This window comes from Rhinopithecus roxellana, chromosome 6 (genome assembly GCF_007565055.1).
Source record: "Rhinopithecus roxellana isolate Shanxi Qingling chromosome 6, ASM756505v1, whole genome shotgun sequence".
Classification (NCBI taxonomy): Eukaryota; Metazoa; Chordata; class Mammalia; order Primates; family Cercopithecidae; genus Rhinopithecus; species Rhinopithecus roxellana.
The window spans coordinates 79,067,679-79,088,774 of record NC_044554.1 but is presented as its reverse complement, the minus strand read 5'-3'; the positions used below and the strand labels follow the sequence as shown (position 1 = coordinate 79,088,774).

The window sequence follows — 21,096 nt, the reverse complement described above, 5'->3', positions numbered from 1 at the left end:
TCAAGCGATTCTCCTGCCTCAGCCTCCGAGTAGCTGAGATTATAGGCACGTGTCACCATGCCCAGCTAATTTTTGTATTTTTAGTAGAGATGGGGTTTCACTATGTTGGCCAGGATGGTATTGATCTCTTGACCTTGTGATCCACCTGCCTTGGCCTCCCAAAGTGCTCGGATTACAGGCATGAGCCACTGTACTCGGCTGAAAACACAGCTTTTATGTGAGTGCAGTATTGCTTGAACAATGGCATACCTATAGACTCTAATATGATTCCAGAAAAAGCAAAATCATTATATGATAACTGAAAGCAAAAGGAAGGTGAAGGATCTAAAGTTGGAAAATTTAATGCCAGCAAAGGATGGTTTGATAATTTTAGAAACAAGTTTGGCTGAAAAAAATGTCAAGATAAGAAGAGAAGGCCAGGCGTGGTGGCTCAAGCCTGTAATCCCAGCACTTTGGGAGGCTGAGATGGGCGGATCATGAGGTCAGGAGATCAAGACCATCCTGGCTTACACGGTGAAACCCTGTCTCTACTAAAAATACAAAAAAACTAGCCGGGCGAGGTGGTGGGTGCCTGTAGTCCCAGCTACTCGGGAGGCTGAGGCAGGAGAATGGCGTAAACCTGGGAGGTGGAGCTTGCAGCGAGCTGAGATCCGGCCACTGCACTCCAGCCTGGGTGACAGAGCGAGACTCTGTCTCAAAAAAAAAAAAAAAAAGAAGAAGAGAAGCAGCTCGTGCTGACCAAAAGGCAGCAGATGAATTCCCAGACACCATTAAGAAAATCACTGAGCAAGAGTCGGGGGTATAACTTTTATACTTGAATCTACCTACCAAGTTTACATTTCTCAATTCCTTTTTGTAAGGTGCTATTTCTGTATTTAAATAACTTTCTTTTTTTTTTTTTTTTTTTTTTTTTTTTTGAGGCGGAGTCTCGCTCTGTCGCCCAGACTGGAGTGCAGTGGCGCAATCTCGGCTCACTGCAAGCTCCGCCTCCCGGGTTCACGCCATTCTCCTGCCTCAGCCTCCTGAGTAGCTGGGACTACAGGCGCCCGCCACCTCGCCCGGCTAGTTTTTTCTATTTTTAGTAGAGACGGGGTTTCACCATGTTAGCCAGGATGGTCTCGATCTCCTGACCTCGTGATCCGCCCGTCTCGGCCTCCCAAAGTGCTGGGATTACAGGCTTGAGCCACCGCGCCCGGCCTTAAATAACTTTCTTTTAACGTAAAGCTGCTTTCTGCTTATCTTATTGCACTGCTAGTTGTATGTAGGTATTAATTTTATTGCTGCTTACTGCTTTTGTTTTCTTATTATTTAGCTCTGTTCTTTTTCCTAATGGCTATATTATGTATAGCTATTTACTTGTAACTGTACTACATGTAAACTGATTTTTTTGTCCTGATTCTTTTCTAATATTTTTAGGAAATATTAAGCTTTATAAAATAGCAATAAAAAATAATTCATTTAAGAAGAAAAAAAAAAAAAAAAAAAAAAGAAAATCACTGAGGAGAAAAGATACCTGCCTGTACAGGTTTTTAATGCAGGTGAAAGTGCCCTGTTCTGGAAAAAAAGCACCACAAAGGACCTTTATTAGTAAGGAAGACAAGTAAGAACCAGGATTTAGGGCAGGAATTGACAGGCTAACTCTACTGTTTTGTGCAAACACATTTGGATTTATGATCAAGATTGCCCTTATCCATTAAAGCTTTAACCCCTGAGCCTTGAAGAGAAAAGATAACACCAGCTGACAACAAGAAGGCCTGGATAATGAGAACGTCTCTTCTAGATTGGTTCTGTCAGTGCTTTGTTCCCGAAGTTAGGAAGTACCTTGCCAATAAGGGACTGCCTTTTAAAGTTTTTTTGATATTGGACAGTGCCCTTGGCCACCCAGAACCCCCTGAGTTCAACACCAAGGCATCAAAGTGGTCTACTTGCCCCCCAAAACAACATCTCTAATTCAGTCTTTAGATCAAGAGTCATAGGACCTTTAAGTCTCATTACACAGGGCACTCTATGGAAAGGATGTCAACACTATGGATGACTTCAACAGAGAGAACATTGTGAAATTCTGGAAAAGTTATGCCACTGAAGATGTTATAGAAAAAGCCATGAAAGTCATCAAGCCCCAAACAATAAATTTCTGCTGGAGAAAACTGTGTCCACATGTTATGCATAACCTCCCAGGATTTATGACAGAGCCAATCAAGGAAATCATGAAAGAGACTGTAGATATAGCAAAAAAAAAAAAAAAAAAAAAAAAAAAAAAGTTGGGGGTAAAGGGTTTCAAGATATGGATCTTGGAGAAATTCAAGAGCTGATAGATACCATGCCAGAGGAACTAAAAGAAGATGACTTGATGGGGATGAGTGCTTCTGAACCAGTGCCAGGTGATGAGGAAGAAGATCTAGAAGAAGCAGTGCCAGAAAACAAATCGATGTTAGACAATCTGGCAGAAGGGTTCTGATTGTTTGAGACTGCTTTTGACTTCTTTTATGATAATGAACCTTTCTAGATATGGGCACTGAAACTAAAGCAAAGGATTGGTAGAAGAAGGATTGGTACTATATAGACACATATTTAGAGAAACGAAAATACAAAAACAACAGAAATTACAATGTATTTCCACAAAGTTACACCCAGTGTGCCTGCCTCTCCTGCCCCCTCTTCCACCTCTTCCACCCCTGAGACAATAAGACCAAACCCTCATTTCCTGCTCCTCTTCACCCTATTCAAAGTGAAGACAACCTTTATGATGATCCACTTCCATTCAATGAATAGAAAATATATTTTCTCTTCCTTATCATGTTCTTTTTTTTTTTTTTTTTTTTGAGACGGAGTCTTGCTCTGCCGCCCAGGCTGGAGTGCAGTGGCCGGCTATCAGCTCACTGCAAGCTCCGCCTCCCGGGTTCACGCCATTCTCCTGTCTCAGCCTCCCGAGTAGCTGGGACTACAGGCGCCCGCCTCGTCGCCTGGCTAGTTTTTTGTATTTTTTAGTAGAGACGGGGTTTCACCGTATTAGCCAGGATGGTCTCGATCTCCTGACCTCATGATCCGCCCGTCTCGGCCTCCCAAAGTGCTGGGATTACAGGCTTGAGCCACCGCGCCCGGCCCTTATCATGTTCTTAATAACATTCTCTTTTCTCTGGCATTCCTTATTGTAAGAAGACAGTTTATAATACCTATAACCTATAAAATATTTGTTAATTGACCATTTTTATTATTAATAAGACTTCTAGTTAACAGTAGGCTACAAGTATTTAAGTTTTTGGAGAATCAAAAGTTATACATGAATTTTCAACTCTCCAGGAGTCAGCCCCCTAACCCTTGCATTTTGAAGGGTCAACTGTACGTTATTCTAGATCTACAACACATCCTTATTTTTATCACTGGGAACATTTAAGCTTTTTTTCTAAGTTGTCGAGTTCCTACACTTTACACTAGAGGATCGTTCTTTTGTATCTTCAACTTTATTCTTTCCTCTAATTATATGCATTCAGTTATTTGTAGCTGACTTTGTTTTCTTGAATATATAGTACATGACCATGGAATAAAATTCAAGTGGTATAGAAGGCCATAAAATGAAAAGTATGTTTTTCTCCCACTTAACCTCCCAGCCGTGCATTCTCCCTTTCTGGAAACAGTCATCTCTACTTCCCTTCCAGGGAGATTCTATGCATATGCTGGAGAATGTATATATTTCAATTTAAAAAATTTTTAGAGATGGGGTCTTGCTATGTTGCCCAGGCTGGTCTTGAACTCCTGCCTTCAAGAGATCCTCCCACCTCCACCTCCCACAGTGCTGGGATTACAGGCGTGAGTCACTGTGCCTGACCAATATAAACTCTTTTTCCCTGTAAACAGTAGTGTGTTTTACACACTGTTCTTCACTGTCTTTTTTTCTTAAAAATATATCTTAGAAATTTTTCATGACAATTTAGACCTGTGTTTTTCTTTCTTAATTGTTGTTAGTGTACCTGTTTATTGCTCATGATTATATGTGAATTGAGGGGCTGAGGTGTCCTCTTGCTTTTTAATAACCCCACATGATTTCACTACTCCACTTAGTAAATGTGTCATTTATTTAACCAGTGCTCTACTGATGGACATTTAGACTGTTACAGATATTTTTCAACTATCAACAAGGCTGTGATGAAGACCCTAATGTATTAGTAATTTTAATTAGGTGTTAATGTATCAGTAGGACAGATTTCTAGACATGTGTGCTGAGTCAAAGGCATGTGATTTAAAATATGAACCGATATCACCAAAGAGCCTTTCATAGAGAGTTAATCAAACTTCCACCTACAATGGACAGGAGGGTCTGTTTCTCTACACCATCCCAAAATACTGCTACAGTTCTAATTCTTGACATTCTAATAAGGGAAAATGGTATCTCACTATAGCATTCATTTATTTTAAAAAATTGTAAATGAGATTATCTCCTTGTCTTTCCTTTTCTGGGAACTATCTATTTATATTCTTTGTGACTTTTCTATTAGGTTGTTGGCTGATAATTTCATATTGATCTGTGGGATCTCTTCTGATATTGAAAGAAATAGTCTTTATGTTATATATTAAACATTATGTCGCTTTCAGTTTGCCATGCAGAAATTTAAAAATAATATTTGACTATGTAAGATGACTTTTATGACTTTGAGAGTTTGTGTCATATCTGTATCAGCATTCTTTAGTGCAAGATTAAAGATAAAAATTATCTCTTTTTTCCTTTTTTTTAAATTTAAATTTTTACAGACAGGTTTCTGATCCAGCTGGAATTTATTTAGTGTAATGAGTTAGGTTAGGAATCTAACTTAAAACTTTTACAGATGGCTACCCAGTTGTCTTAATATAATTTGTTAAGTAATTGTGTGTATTTTACAAATTTACCCTCTACAATTAGGCGTATGTGAAAGATGGGTTAAAAGTAGTCATGCACAGAGAACAGCGTATTTTGCCTGTTCAATGAGTACATGGCAGGAAAGTTAAATGAGTAGCTTTTTATTTTTATTTATTTATTTATTTTTGAGATGGAGTTTTGGTCTTGTCACCCAGGCTGGAGTGCAATGACGTGATCTCGGCTCACTGTAACTGCCACCTCCCAGGTTCAAAAGATTCTCCTGTCTCAGCCTCCCAAGAAGCTGGGATTACAGGTGTCCACCACCATGCCCAGCTAATTTTTGTATTTTTAATAGAGTCGGGGTTTCACTGTGTTGGCCAGGCTGTTCTTGAACTCCTGACCTCAGGTGATCTGCCCACTTCAGCCTCCCAAAGTGCTGGCATTACAGGCGTGAGCCACCATGCCCAGCCATGAGTAGCATATTCTTGAACATATTTAAATGTGCTCTCCAGAGTTGTAGAAAGAAATATTTTTTTTTCCTCAAGTATGTAACAGCATTCTTCAGAGGCATGTTTTTACAGAGGAAATACAACAGAATGTTGATGTTTCCAGGACCTATCCAAGATTCTTGACTGGGATGTGGGTGCTCGGTGGCCTGCAGTGTTCCTTCATTCTCATGCAGCGACCCAGTGCACTGTCCACATTGATGTGAGGCACCTCTGAAGCATTCTGACTTAACCATCACAACAACTCTGTTACGAATTACGGTATGTCACAGGCTTCAGGTCTAGAAAATGAGGTTCGCCAAACCGTGTTTGTTAAATCTACTCAGGCTATGGTTATTTTCTGTTAAAACTGTAGGCCATTTGATCAGAAGATTTGATGTTATATAAATGCTAGTAGAAAGCAAATGGGAAACTTTATCTTATTATTTAGTGTTGAGATATATGTATTTTGGAGGAGTAGCTATCTGGATGTGATAGAAAGAATCATTTCTGTAATGGCACAGATAACAGAAATATCTGATATATGTATGGCGTACTTCACAAAAATGCTTTCTGATCCATTATCATATCTGATTTTCAAAAAACTCCATAAAGTAGATCCATGTCATAACAAGAAAAAGAAGAAAGAGGACACGGGCAGATTTATTAAAGGAAGTGGTTCCCAAGGAATTGGTTTGAATGAATGAGATCCCATATTTGCTAATTTAAAAACGAAATCCCATTACCGCATGATCTAGCAATCCCATTTCTGTGTATATATCCAAAAGAATTGATATATACAGCAGGGACTTGAACAGATATTTGTACACTCACGTTCATAGCAGCATGATTCACAATAGCCAAAAGGTAGAAAAAACCCAGGTGTTCATCAACAGACAAATGGATGAATGGATAAACAAAATACAGCATATATGTATATATATTTGTTTATATATATATATAAAACATACACATAATGAAATATTTTTCCGCTTTAAAAAGGAATATATAAAGGAAGAATACTATGTATATTTGTATATATATGTGTTTATACATATATATCTATGTAGTGAAATATTATTTAGCCTTAAAAAGGAAGGCAATTCGGACACATGCTACAACATGGATGAGCCTTGAGGACATTATGCTAAGTGAAATAAATCAGCCACAAAAAGACAAATATTGTATAATTCCACTTATATGAAGTATCTAGAGTAGTCAAATTCATAGAAAATAGAATGGTAGTTGCCAGGAGTTGTGGGTAGGAGAAATGGAAAGTTATTGTTTAATGAGTAGAGTTTCTGTTTTGCAAGATGAAAAAGTTCTGGAGATTGGATGCCCAACAATGTAGATATACTGAAGCACTGAAGTCTACACTTAAAAGTGATTAAAATGACAAATTTCATGTATGTATATTTTCCATAGTAAAAAACAAAATCCCTTTTCCAAGCTCCATATCACACAAACCTGTCCAAAAACCTCTTCATTAACGGTGAAAGTGAGGTCTAGGATGTCTGTGATGTTGTTGTCCTTCATCCACTGCAAGCTCTGGTGGAATTCCTCATCCAAATATTCCAGGTCACTCAAATCACAGGGCCTGGGTGAATTCAGTGAGAGAGGCAAACAGAATTACTGAACAAATGGCTACCCAGACCTCACTTCAAAATGTGGTTATATCATTCCTGGCTAAAACGTCCAGACTTATCCTAACAATTTGATACTTTTGAATACACTAATGAATCAGATCATTCAGTCATTTTAGTTCATTCAAATGATTTTCCTTTCAAAAGAAAATGTGAAATTGTTTACGATAACAAACATGAAATAATTATTGACTCATGGACTCTGCATGAAAATTGGAGAAAACTATCATTTTAAAACAACTATGTTATAAACTGATCAGTTCTACTTAACAGTTTAATGCAATGTTTGTAATATTATTATAATTTTGGTATAAAATGATTCATCTCCATGATATGACGTTTTGATAATAGAATCTTCCCCTACAACAACAACAACAACAAAATCCCTAAATGCCTTTTTATTGGGCTAAAAAATGTATATGATATCTAAGCACTCAGAACAGGAAGCCACCATAGCCCTAACAGGAATAGTTAGGGCAAAACAGGGACAAAAGGGTCAGTGGCACCAGAGAGGTCAGTGTCATTGCCCTGCAGACAGGGCTGGGGTGGAAGCATGGTCTGCAAAGCACTTACAGTCTCAGGAGTGCCTTGTAGAAGGGCCTCGTGAAGAAAGCGTCAAGAAGGTACTGATGGATCAGAGCCAGGCCCAGGATGCGACCGCTAAACCTGAACCTGGAACACAGACAAGGCAGAGAAATGGATAAGTGGAAATTTACATTATGAAATATTTTAGTTTGCACTTTTATCTGATGTGTTTCTTTTGAGTATTCATCTCAAGCTGCTTAAGGAATCTTCTCATTGATGACGCAAGGAAGGCGCCTGTTCTCTTCCTCCTTATGCTTTACCATGAACAATGCCTGTGTGCTTGCTAGGTACTAAAGGAAGCCTCCTCTCCCCACCATGTAGCAGACTTGAGTCATCTTTTCCAGAACTTTTTTCAGACCTGGGAGAATGAGGACCCAAGAAGAGGAAAGCACTGGGAAGGGGAATTCAGGAATCTTAGATAAAACGCCCACACTGAACTGGAGGAGGACCTGGATCCAGTGACACAGAGGGCTTTCTGGATGTGTGTCCTTACCCATTCAAACATTTTATCTAAATTACCTAAGGTTCACGCTGGCAGGTGGAGGGTTTGAGTATGGAGCCCATATGGCAGTTGTGCTTGCAGACAGTGGGGAAGAGTTACATAGAATCACAACATGGTAAGAGATAAGCTGAATGAGCATCACTCTTTAAAATTGCCAGCCACACAAAAGACAGAACGAGGTCACTGCTAGGAAGAACTGGCCATACAGATCTGGCCACCTCCAGATGTAAGTGCCTTTACTGATTTAAATCCTTGTCGGAGCATTGACTTCCTGAGCATTTTGCAAGTAACCTGCTTAGCAAAATGCTGAGGCTACCTGGGCTTGATTTCATTGTTGCCTGCTCCTAAACCAGCTTCTTGCCTGCCTGGTCTAGCACCCTATGCTTTCCCCACCATGTGGGCCTTGCCTATCTCTGGCACCTTTCATAACTGGAGTCTCCCTAGTGTCCACTCTAAGTAGGTTCTCACCTAATTAGGGATTTAGTTGTGAATTTTCTCCAATCCTCCCTGTCAGAATTTCCAACTAATCTATCTCCAATGCCTTTTATGTGGGTCTTTTTAGACTCACGGGGTTTCCTACTCTATAGCTGCTATAAAGATGGTAGAATGAATAGAGTACCTGATTCCATAGAATACATATATTTATAAAAACACTTCAGATTGGTATGTTTGAAGTAGTTGATTCTTTTTCCATGAAATAACATGCTAGTGTTATTGACTCTGAAGAGACCAGAGGCAAACAAAACCTCAGTGAAAGTGCTATGGGGCACTGTGGATAGGGGGCTTCTGGGACAATGGGTCCTTGGGCCTGGGTACCCCACCAGTGCTTCATTCCTGGGTGCCCTTTCCTGACCACCCCGATAACTGACTTGTCCCCAAGACAGTAACCACATCCTGTGTATAAAAACAGTTATCTTCTACCCCAATAGAAGATTGGCTCACCTACTCCAAATAGACTCTAGGGCATTGTAACCCATGCTTCTAACGTGATAGTAGGGTTGTGGCCATCTAGGTAGAGACAACCGAGATGATCCAAACCAGGAAAAGACTAAAGGTCAGCACAGAAGTGATGGGCCCGTGGCTTCCCCACTTAGAAGTGGCCCCTGAGGGTCCAGTAAAGAAAGCTGGGACTCATAGCAGGTAGCAAATATATGCAGATATGGAATAAATGATAACATTAAATGAGATTACTATTTTCAACTTAGTGCTAAAAAATTGAATATCTCAATGAATTAAAAATTTTCTAGCAAAATAAAAATTATTCAAATTTATTCAGGAAGATGTAGAAAACTTAAATAGACTGATAACCATAGTGCCAAGTAGAAAACTTTGAGGAGAAAGGACTATCTCCAAAATTGATACTGGGAATGGATATATATATATATATATATTTTATTTATTTTTATTTATTTATTTATTTTTATTATACTTTAAGTTCTAAGGTACATGTGCATAACGTGCAGGTTTGTTACATATGTATACTTGTGCCATGTTTAAAGACACTTTCTTTCAAAGACTCAAGGACAGAAAACCTTTCTGCTATTTCAACAGTTCCAGAAATCAGAAAAGGGTAGAAAACTTCTTAATTCATCATTATGAGCTACCATAACCACAAAGTGGAACCTGGAAAAGATAAAACAAGAAAGAAAACTAGAGAAATTTCACTTGTACATAAATCCTAAATAAACACAAGAGAATTGAACCTACTAGTTCATTTCCAGAACAATGCAAAATGATTAAGGATGTTTAATTAGACAACTAAGGACATTCAATATTAAGAATTCTATTACTAAAATCAAGTATAAGGTCAAAAGACAAAAATCATATGACTTTTTTTTTTTTTTGGTTACAAACTGGACAGTTACTTGAAAATATCCATCACCAATTTCTGGAGAAAAAAAAAAATCTTTGTAGTAAACCAGCAATAGAAGAATGCTTCCTTAACAAAATAAAGCACATCTATCTCAGCAATATATTTAACAGTAAAAATACCGAAGGATGCTTGTACTATCACTCTTCACAATATTCTATCAGTTTTAGTCACTGCAGCTAATTACAAATGAAAAATTGAAAACAGATTAGAAGTAACTTTTATCAAATGCCTACTGGGCCAAGGCACGTTATTTATAATATCTCATTGACCCTTGCAACAATTCTATTTTATGGTTTTGGTCATCTCCATTTTGCAGATTAAGAAACTGAGGGTCAGTAATTAGCCCCAGGCAAGTGGTTCAGCAAGGAAACTGACCCACATCTGCCTGACACCAAACCAGGCCTTTTCCTTTGTGTCTATTTTGAGACATGAGCAATGGAGAGGTTGCTACTCTGGGTTCTGGGGCCAGGCTGCCTGCTGCATGATCTTGTGCAAGCATTTAACCTCCCTCTTCTCAGTTTCCTCTTCTGGAAGACTTCACTATTTAAGTGTTACCTATTTTTGCTGTTAGTATTTTATGTTGGCTACCAACATCTCTTGTGCTAATTAGACATATTTTGGTTCAGGTAACCTTCAACCAGCTTAAGCCCTCTAAGGCCATGGCGGTGTCTCAAGGAATTCAGGATCAGGAATGCAGCTGGGCCTCAGGAACGCCAGGGACATGAGTGATATTGCCCTCCCTCATCCAGTTTCTCCCTTTGGCTTCTCTAAGCTCATTTCTCCTCTCTCACTGCCAACACCTCCTATGGTTTACATCCCAGAGTTCAAGCACAGGAGACACCAACTTGACTCCCTCTGACCTAGGTTTAAATTTTCAGCATGAATCTTACTGTTCTAACTCAGGTTGGATGCCCACTGGGATCAATCATGAGCAACCAGGGAGGAAATCTGAGTCTCCAGTACTTTGCAGCAAGGACCACTTTGCAGCAAGGATCACTCTCTACCAGGGGGGTGGGATCACTGTTGTATGTCTCTCAACCAGGGGGTGTGGCAATGGGGTTTCCTAGCACGGGGGACTGCAGCACAGACTGCCAACAGAGAATTGTGTATTTGCTTTGAATTGGGTAGACCATAAGGTGGAATTTCCAAAGTCAGAATTACACTGGTTTCAAGGACTGACATGGGCAACAAACAAGTCCTAGTTTATTTTTAAGTAACTGTGCAACAAAGCTATGATAACGTGGTTTGGCTTTACATAACCACAGACGGGATGGCTCTAAGCCAGTCCCATATGTACTGTAAAATACATTCCAGAGCCACGAACTATGATCTGGGACATGTTTGTATAAAGCAAAATACAGCAACTGTACAATTCAAATCTAAAACAATAGCAGATGGAAAAAAAACCCAATAGCTGATGAATTGCTGTGTGTGCAATTCCATAAATGAGAAAACACCTTCTAGCAATGGTGCACCGCCTTTATTTATCTTCTATATTTATCTCCCTAAACGAAACAATTGCTTGTGGGGAAGTTGATTACATTTGCTGTTAACACAGGTTACAAAAGAGGAGGAAGTATGAGACAGAAAGAAAATACTTTTCCTTAGTCTCTGGACCTAAGATAGTGTGTCTAGGTATGAAGAAACTATCCCAATAATTTAAGCAAAATAAAGTGATGAGGTTTCGAGCTAAGTCACTTGGCATAAATAGAGTTCAGAGGATAAACTAAAATAAGACCCTATAGAAGTAGCGGAGCTGCTCCCTCTGCCTGTGGGTGTGAGTCTGTTACTTAAATACCCGGCCCCAGGGCCCCATTCGAGAGCCTGTGTGTGTGAGCTTGCAGGGCTTTGCTCACTCCTTTCTCTCCGTGGATCTCAGGAGTCTCGAACGATACTGCAGGCCAACCCAGCTCCTGGGGTGTAGCACTGCTCCCCGCTTTTTCTGTGCTGACATTCTGGAGGCCATGCTTGAACGCAGCTTCTGCCGTCTCAGCCTCTGCAACTCAGCACGTTACCACGCGCTGCCTGTGCTGGTGCCGCCTCTGCCCGACCAGGCTGCGGCTCCGCATCTGTGCTTTTTCCTGGCCTGTGCTCAGTTTTACTTTGCCAGGAGGGAGTGGCTCCTCCGTGTTGTCCTGCTTTCTTAGAGGGGCCTCGCGGAGGAGTTGCCTGGGCCCTAAGAGTTTACAGGGACTGCTTTTGAAGCTTGCTCACGTCCTTTAATCCCTAGGGCCACCAGGGCCTGGTGGGTGGAGGGAACAGCTACCACGTTCACCTCTACCCCTCAGGCCGTGTTGGGCACCCTGGCTCCCTAGGCCATTCTTCTGCTTCTCGTGGGGGTTACTGTATCTTAAGGGCCCCCAGGTTCCCTGCTCAGAATCTGCTTTCTGCCATTTCCCATGTGTGTCTAAGTTCCAACGATGGGTGCCCTTCAACTCCTCTTCACAAGAGAGACCTCAGCCCCCAGGTACCCAGCAGGTGCACATGCACACGGGGCTGAGGAGAGAAGGCAAGGTGGGTCAGCCCATGCAGCCTCCCAGCAGCGGGTGCTGGGTCCCAGCCTTTTCCCCATTCTAGCCACACCCGGATGGGTCAGGAATGGAGCCTCCCCTGGGCAGTGAAGGGGCATGAGTCTCTCTCTCTGGCAATGTTTTTGGTGTAATTTGAAACCTCCCAGGAGATTCTGACATGCCATCACCATAAAACACATTCCTGACTTTTAAGAAACACATAAAGCATATTTTTCTACTTATTTATCAATTAGAGATGTGTTTCCATCCATTTAGACCTGAGACCACAGAAAGATGAGCAATATAGCAAAATACCAAGAACCCACATTTAACAACAACAAAATCCTTTCTATTGAGGATCAATGAAGGCTAAGTCTTCTTTGTGTGGAAGGCGTGCTCTGTTTTCCTTCAGATAAAGAGCACAGACAGTTCATGGTTACATTCCTCAATCCAAACCACATCCCCGTGGTTTGTGGGAACATTCCTGGACTCTGATATAAATTATTTTCATATCCTTGGCTTTAGTATGTTGCAAGTTTTTGTTTTTGGTATCATCAACCCCTTCCCTCCTGCCAAAGAAAAATGACAGAATTGGGTGTTTTTTAATGTAAAGTAAAATACAGGTGATATATAAAATATTTTTAAAAAGTGAATCAACTCTGTCACCCAAGGTGACATTTGTGACTGATTACCAGTTGGTGAGAGCAGGGGCACACATATGTAGATGGGACCTCTGTGCCATCATGTTCCCACCACGGTACAGTATGGACACCCTCGATACATGCAAATAGTGGTTTTCATTATCCTTTAATACACTGCAAAATATTTCTTTTTAGGAATGCTCTATGCTTGGTTCAGCCCTTTCCCCTCTGATGGAAACATATATGTTTTTCATCTTTATCTGTCTGCTCATAGATCCTGAGGGGAAGCCCGGACCCAGTGTACCCTGGGACTGTGGAGTAACTTTGGGAATGAGCAGACGTCACTCTTGGTGTGTGCACATCAGCACCTCCCCAGATGTCTGGGAGATGAACTTGACCTACGCTGAAGAAACAGCCACTCTGACCTTTCAAAAATACGTGGAGGGCTCTTACAGCAGGAGATCTGAAGGGAGCTAATATTATTGGCAAGGATTTCTTATATTTCCATCTGGGTTTTGCACATTTTAGTGAGAGTTCAAAAGGTAATGGAGTTTCACACATTTCCAGCACATCTTCCCAAGTGACTTAAAGGCCTCAAAAAGACTCAGCCCTCCTCTTGAACGCATTCCTGTTTGTTGACTTGACTCCTCTTTGGGCCATTTGCCAATAATCCAAGCAAGGCAATGTGCTGTGGAGGATGATATCACAAGGTCTGATGTTAGGCTGCCTTGGTTTGGATCTTCTGACCTGTATGACTTTGGGACACCTGTTTAATATCAGTTAACTCAACTGCAAAATGGGAATCATAATGGCACCTACTGTATAGGACAGCTGCTAAGATGCTAAAAGTCCTCTGTACAAGGACTAGTGGTGGTCAGTCCACCTGAGAGTCTAATGAATTCCTATCCATAGACTGGCATGTCTAGTTTCTTACACTCAGAACCCTAGACCTAAAAACCCATTCTGAATTGAAGAGTGAAAATGTGGATTGTGCTGACAGTGGCTAGCCTGAAACTTCCTGCTGCAAACTTTGCTCTGCTTACAAACAGCATTTATGTATCATGGTGCCTGGCACAGGTAAGGTCTCAATCAAGATTTGTTGAATGGAATTAAATTGAAAATTATCATCTGGTTTTATCCCAGTGGAGCGCAACTATACAAACCCACAGAAAATGTCTGAAATGTCTTATACCATTTGAACCCTGTTTGACTAGGTTAATTGCTCAAATTTCCAATATCTGCAGTAGGTCTCCACCCAGGAAGATGGACAGAAAGAGCAAACTGCGGAGAAGAGTTTAGGGGTTGAGTCAATGTATGGAAAGATGTGGCAAATGTTTTACATCAAAGCACTGAAATAGCAGGTCTCCCTCTCCCTTTCTTCTCTCCCTCTTCAGTCTCTCCAGTGAACCATTGTGGGGGAACATGTTTCAGCAGGAATTAGTATGTAATGAGTTCAGTGTATTTTTCAACAGATTATTTAAATGAAAGCAGTTTTTGTAATGGCAAAAAAATGCAGTTGGGAAGTCTGCAAGAGGAATCTCTTATTTACAGGCCACGATTTTATGGAAGGGGAAGCGGGATCGCTCGCCAAGCCAAGAAAATAAAAGACCTAATAATACTCCGGAAGGACATTTTGGATAGTGAAAGAAAAGACTTTAAAAGGCTTCTAGTTAATCCTTTTATATGAAAGTGATATAAAAATTGAGTGAAACCCTCAGTGCAGCACCCAGGCAATATGCCAAGTCTGAAAAGACTCTGTAGGGCATTTCTGGCAGTTTTATTTCCTGGCATTAAACTTGGGCTGCTAAGGATTGATTCAAGGGGCCTCCTGGTTTTGGTGACCTTCTTAGTCTCTTCTTCTTGACCTGTTGCCCCAACAGATCAGGCTACTCGTCTCCTTCTGCTTAATTCTTGGCTTCTGCATCTTTTGATGCATCACAACCCAGCATGAAAAATACTCCCTGATAAGCTTCAGACTTGGGAGACCCAAAGCTGGGCCTTCCTGCCTGGAGAGGTGATCACATGGTATACTGGGCACTATAAAGAGGTTGGGCATTTGGTGATAATGTGCTTGGCTCTTGTGCCTTTGGTGAGGAGATGGGGGCTGAGGCAGATGCAGGAACACCTGGCAGGACACTGAGGTCTGCTAAAAACTCTGCACACAGTTGTTAGTCTATAAAGGCCTCTTCTAACCACTATGGCATCTTCTGGAGCACAAATGTCTATTGAAACGAACACTGTACTGGCAAATTTTAGGGGTTCACACATTTTGTTGGGTCAGTGAATGAGGCCAGAGGGTTCCTATAACTGCATCCATGCCTGGATGCCCCCAGGACACCATTGTAATGTCCTGTTTCCCAAGCCATGACTCTGGGGACTGCATTCACCTATGCATTGCCTACCACCTGCAGGTTGACAACCAGCTGGTTTGAGTCAGCTGAGTTCTAGAAGATTCTGTCTGTAGCAGTCATGTTTTCTATCTCTGATACTCCCTGGATCTTTCCCAGACACTGCTTCCCTGGTAATGGACCAGGACCTGCATGGGTTAAGTTCCTTTAAGGAGTCTTTTGCAGTTCTCAAAAGAATAGAGTTGGTTCCTCAGCCTCAGCACTATTGATGTTTGCTTTCTGGTGTATTATAGGATGTTTAACAGCATCTCTGACCTCTACCTACTAGACGCCAGGAGTACCAGCCTCCCAAGCTGTGACAACCCAAACTACCTCCTGACATTGCCAGTGTCCACTGGCGGTGGAGAGTGATGGTGCAAAATCAACCTCTCTTGAGAACCACTGGAATAGAGCATAGGGTGTGGGAAAATATATCTAAATGTGATGACATACTCTTTTCTAACTTGCCTTTCTTGAAAACTTGAGGAAGGCTGCCTGGGCCCTCCAGGGCAATGCACGTCTTACCCCTATGGCTTTGTGCTCCACTCTGCACATCTGAGCAGCTTTTTATCATTCTCTGAATCTGTAAGTGTACTTCCTACCCCACCAAATAGCATCTTAAACTCCCACCAAGAATTTGGGCTCCAGGTTTCTTTTGGGGAAGTGATGAGTGGGGAGAATAATTCCTTCTGAATGCTTCAGGGAGTGTCAACATTGCTGAGGGGATGATGCAGGATCTGAGTAAAGAAAAAGAGTGAGCTCCTGGAGAATGAGCATCACAAGCTGGGGGACAGCTTAGGGATCTAAGGTGGGAATGTGTGTGGCTTGTTTGAGCAATGCAAAAAGGCCAGTGGGGGTGGACCCCAGAGTGAGAAGGGGGAAATGGCAGAATATGAGTTTGGAGAGCCACCCAGGGGATAGATCATGCCAGACTTGGTGGGCTATGGGAAGGACTTTAGATTTCATTCTAAATATGATGGGAATCCACTGGAAGTTTCATGTAGGGTCTTTGGAATGAACTGATGTGTTAAAATCATCACTCTGGATGCTGCATGGAGAGAGGTGAGTCTGGCAAGAGTGAAGGCTGAGGCCTGTCTGGAGGCTTCTGCATCCAGATGGGAGGTGATGGTGGCTTATACTGGGGGTGGTAGTGGAGGTGATGAGGTGAGAGTCTGGATGTATTTTCACAATAGAGCCCAGGGGATTTACTGATGCATTTAAGGGGAGAGATGAGAAAAAGAAAGGCAACAGGAATAGTCCACGGCCTTGGGCCAGAGCAACTGGGTGCCATTTACTGAGATGGGAAACACCAGAACAGAGGGTTTGGAGGAGGAAATGGCGAGTTCTCTTTCAGACATATTACGTCTGTGCTGCCTATTTATATCTGAGTGGAGCTGTGAAGCAGGCAGTTTTACTGAGGAGTCAGTGCCTCCGGGCACAGGGCCGCGCTACAGATGTCACTGTGGGGCCGTCAGGATGCAGATGGCATTTGAAGCCAGGCATCTGGACAAGATCACGGAGGAAGTTTGTGCAGATGGAGAGGCAGACCCAGGGCTGAATGTTAATTGATGCAGCATTTGGGGATCTGGAAGATGAGAGGCAACCATAAAGTACATGAGAAGGAACAGGCGGTGAGGCTGGAGGAACAGGGATGTGGAGCACATGGTGCAGGAAGGAGGCAGAGGCCAACTGTGTCAAGTGCCTCTGAGATCAGGAAGTAGGCGGTCTGAGAGTCACCAGATGGCTTTGACAACCTTCATGAGGGGTGCAGGGGAGGAAGCTGGCTGGAGAGAATGGAGGAGAGGCAGTGGAGAAAGCCAGCACAGATAACTCTTTCTAGGAATGCGCCTCTAAAGGGGAGCAGTGCGGTGATCAGTGGAGGAGGGTGTGACGTCAATGGAGGTTTGGGTTTTTGTTTTTTCAATGTGAGGGAAATTGCAGTGTGTTCATACATTTCCAGTTTCAACAAACTTATCAAGTGCCTACTATGTGCCAGGTACATAGAAAGATCCTAAGGTACCCATTCATTTTGAGTTTACAAGCTAGGAAGGGAGATAGACACAGCAATGCAGCATCTTATCACCACAGAGCAAGTGGTGGAGAAGAGGAGTGCACAGGGTGCTGTGAAAACTCAGGGGAGGAAGCACAGCTTGGCTCTGGGGGCGTTAAATCCGGGCAGGCCGCCTGAAGGAGGTGACAAGTGAGGTAAGCCTAAGAATTAGCCTGGAAGAATGAATAGAAATTAGTCTGCTTTAAGAAGGCAGGGAAAGGCTTTCCAAGAAAATAAAATCACATCGGAAAAGAATAAGGAAACATAATGGGATGTGTTTAGAACAGCATGCAATTCATGATTACTAGAGCGTACAAAATGAGGAAGGACAAGATATGAGATAAGGTTGTGGAGAGAGATAGCAGGAGGTCCTGGAAGGTCTTATTTTCCATGCCAACAAGTTCACCCTTTAAATTGTAGATGATGAGAACCCATGGACCGGTTTAAATAGGGGAGTGATGCGCTTGTTTTGGCATTTTTAGAGAAATCACTTTGCACCCATATAAAGGATATAGATTTTAGGAGGGGACAGATTTGGAGGTTATTACAATATGTCAAGGGGATCATGCTGAACACTTTGGAGGTACATCAGCAGGACAGTGAGACGCAGCAGAAGAGAAGGAGGACAGGAAGAAGTGACTTGGTGGGAGAGAGTAATTGTTAATTTGGAGGAGGATCAAAATGGAGATGTCTAGTAGGTATTTTGATAATAAAGTTTGAAGCTTAACAGAAAGGTCAGAGCTGAAAATATAAATTTAGAATTCATATGTTAGTATGGAGAGAAGTTTATAAAGCAGTAAACTTTGATTACATTGCTATATTTTATATAAAATTATATCTGTCCATCCATCCATCCATCCATCCATCCATCCATCCATCCATCCATAAAAGAATATGGAAAAACTTAGGTCAGAAGAATAATGACATTTATTTCTGTATGGAGATATTTTCTTATGTATATTAAATTTTTTCATAATGAGTGTACCTTACTGATGTGATAAAACTATGTTTATTTACTTATAAGATATAATAAAAACTAGGTGACAATGGCATGTCAGAATCTAAGGGGGTAGAGCTTCAAATAGCAGTGTGTATCTACTGCAGTAAAGTGTCCATTAAAGCAAAGTGTGGGCCGGGTGTGGTGGCTCATGCCTGTAATCCCATCGCTTTGGAAGGCTGAGGTGGGTGGATCACCTGAGGTCAGGAGTTCAAAACCAGCCTGGCCAATGTGGTGAAACCCCATCTCTACTAAAAAAAAAAAAAAAAAAAATTAGCCAGGCATGGTGGCACAGGCCTGTAATCCCAGCTACTCGAGAGGCGGAGGCAGGAGAATCGCTTGAACTTGTGAGACAGAGGTTGCAGTGAGCCAAGATTGCACCACTGTACTCCAGCATGGGTGACAAAGCAAAACTCTGTCTCAAAAAAATAAATAAATGAATAAAAATAAAAAAAGTAAAAAGTGGTAAGAGTTCACTGGCTCTGTTGATTAGATGGTCTCTGCTGCTCATGGAAAGGGCAGTGCTGGTGACGATTACTGAAATCAGACTTCAGAAGGTGAGGAAGTGAGTGACGGAGAGGAGCAGAGCAGGGGGAGAGCATGAAGTGTAAAGATCCATGAGAAAGGGATGACTGCTGGAGAGGCGTGGAGATGGGGACTGGTGGGCCTCCAGCCTGAGTGGGTGGGTCCACCTGGAGTGGAGGAAAGGACTCCAGGGAGGGTGTTAAGGTTGGGTAGCATTTGTATTTGGGGTGAGAAACTGAAGTGGTGACCTCAGTGTTTCCATTTCAGTAGGGTCTGAAGTCACCTCACAGTGGAGGTGATTTTGGTTGGTGGAGGCTTTTGGGACAGTAAAATGGAAGATGCCCCCGTAACAGGACTGGTGAGCTTTGCTCTGGCACTTTCTGAGGTCAGAGAGTATAATTTAGAATTGTACCCTTTCTTGGAATTACTTCATTTTCTCCAGGGCTAGAGTTATAGAAAACTACCTTGGCATGGAATGGGGAAGAGTGAGTTACAATACTAATCCACAGTGGCATTTTGTCCGTCAGATGGGGTGCAAGCATGGAGCAGGGAGGGAATTGGGTGTGTAGGGAACAAAGGCGCTCAGGAGGCCTGGGATGAAGGAGGCCATGCCAGACTATGAGGAGACAGAGAATCCAAGGTGAGAACAAGCTTGGCAAGGAGTGGTGGTAGGGGGAGGAGGTGGGAATGCCGGCTGTAGAATGATTGACAGCGGGATTTTAGAGTTTTCAGTTTCTGACATGGCACAGTTCTGGGTGATAATGAGGTTGGGAGGGCCACTGTGGGAGCAGGTGGCTGGAGTGGAATGTAGGTCACTGCCACAGGGGTTAGGTAGGTTTGGTCTATTCTCTACACCCACATTTATTCAGATACTGTTTTGAGGAATGTATAAAGAATCCCCTCCTCAATGCCCCATAAAAACTGTTTCAATATTGCAGATGCAAGGCATTATTTATATTTGGTTTTCATAGCTTCCTTCTGTGTGGAAACGGTTTTACAAATTAGCTGAGAAAACTTGAAGTTTTCTTCATCTGCCATGAAAGAGACTCTGCCAACACAAGATAATGACAGGATATTATCTTCAGATTGCTAATTAGTAAGTGAAATGAATGTCTAGCCCTGGTGCCGCCAAGTCCCCTCCTTTAATATCTGCCCTGCGGGGGGGCAGAGGAGTGAGACCAGAGCTGCTTCCCCTCAACGTGGTAGGCCAAGTGTGTGGTGTGCCTCGCTTTTAGAGAAAGCACTTCTAAAAGTACCTTATGCAGACTCTTAACAAACCCTCTGACTATATAGAGATGGCAAATAACATACTTAGTATTGCTCTTCAATTCAATGCAAAACTAGTTGTGGTAAAATTGATCATTTGAAAGTGTGGATATTTTTTGACCCAGCATTCTGGTTAGCTTGTGTTAATACTGAATGTATCAATCGCATTTTCACAGATTATAAGGATGAAGTTAGGTTAATGTGGAAAGGAGTTGAGGAACAAAGATCTAGGAAAATAAACCTTCCCGTAAATGTAGAGAACATTACCCCACCTTTGATTTCCTCCTGTGTCTAGATGTGTCCAGGTATCTGGCCCTCAAAGATGCTTTCATTGACCTCTAAGACATGATTCCTCCTTAGCTTCCAAGTATTCTTTATTGGGAGAGTTCAAATATTTTGTTTTGCAATATCATGGATGCTCATGACTGAGGTTATGTCTACAAGTCGCAAAAACAATGTGCATTTAATTATCCAGGCAAGCAGCCTTTCATGGTCAAATGACTGAACAATTCATTGGACAGAATTAATCAAAGTAGTTAATCAATGGACCAAAATAGCGCAGCTCTCAGTTTAGCTATTAACGTTAGCTAATAGCTCAGTTTTTAGTTATTTAAGTTTCTAGCTATTTACCATCGTCTGAGCCTCAGTCATTAGTTCTCCAGGTTGACTTTTTTGTGAATTTGCTTTCTGAGCTCAGGCAAACAGTTGAAATTTTTTTCACCGGTTTGCCTGTTTACCTTGGGAGAATACTACTGATTTCTTCTCAGAGGCCTTTGAGAGCCGTTGGAAAGATTGGTGAAT

General features: G+C 41.9%; 1 protein-coding gene across 2 annotated transcripts in view; it reads right to left on the bottom strand.

Moving 5' to 3' along the window:
• Positions 1-21,096, bottom strand: part of HECW1 (HECT, C2 and WW domain containing E3 ubiquitin protein ligase 1) — a 461,143-nt gene that overhangs the window by 18,669 nt on the left and 421,378 nt on the right. For both annotated transcript variants that reach the window (XM_010381577.2, XM_010381578.2), the window contains 2 exons: positions 7,533-7,631; positions 6,784-6,913 (listed from right to left, as the gene is read on the bottom strand). In XM_010381577.2, coding sequence (XP_010379879.1) covers positions 6,784-6,913; positions 7,533-7,631 — 229 coding nt within the window. The remainder of the gene's footprint in view (positions 1-6,783; positions 6,914-7,532; positions 7,632-21,096) is intronic.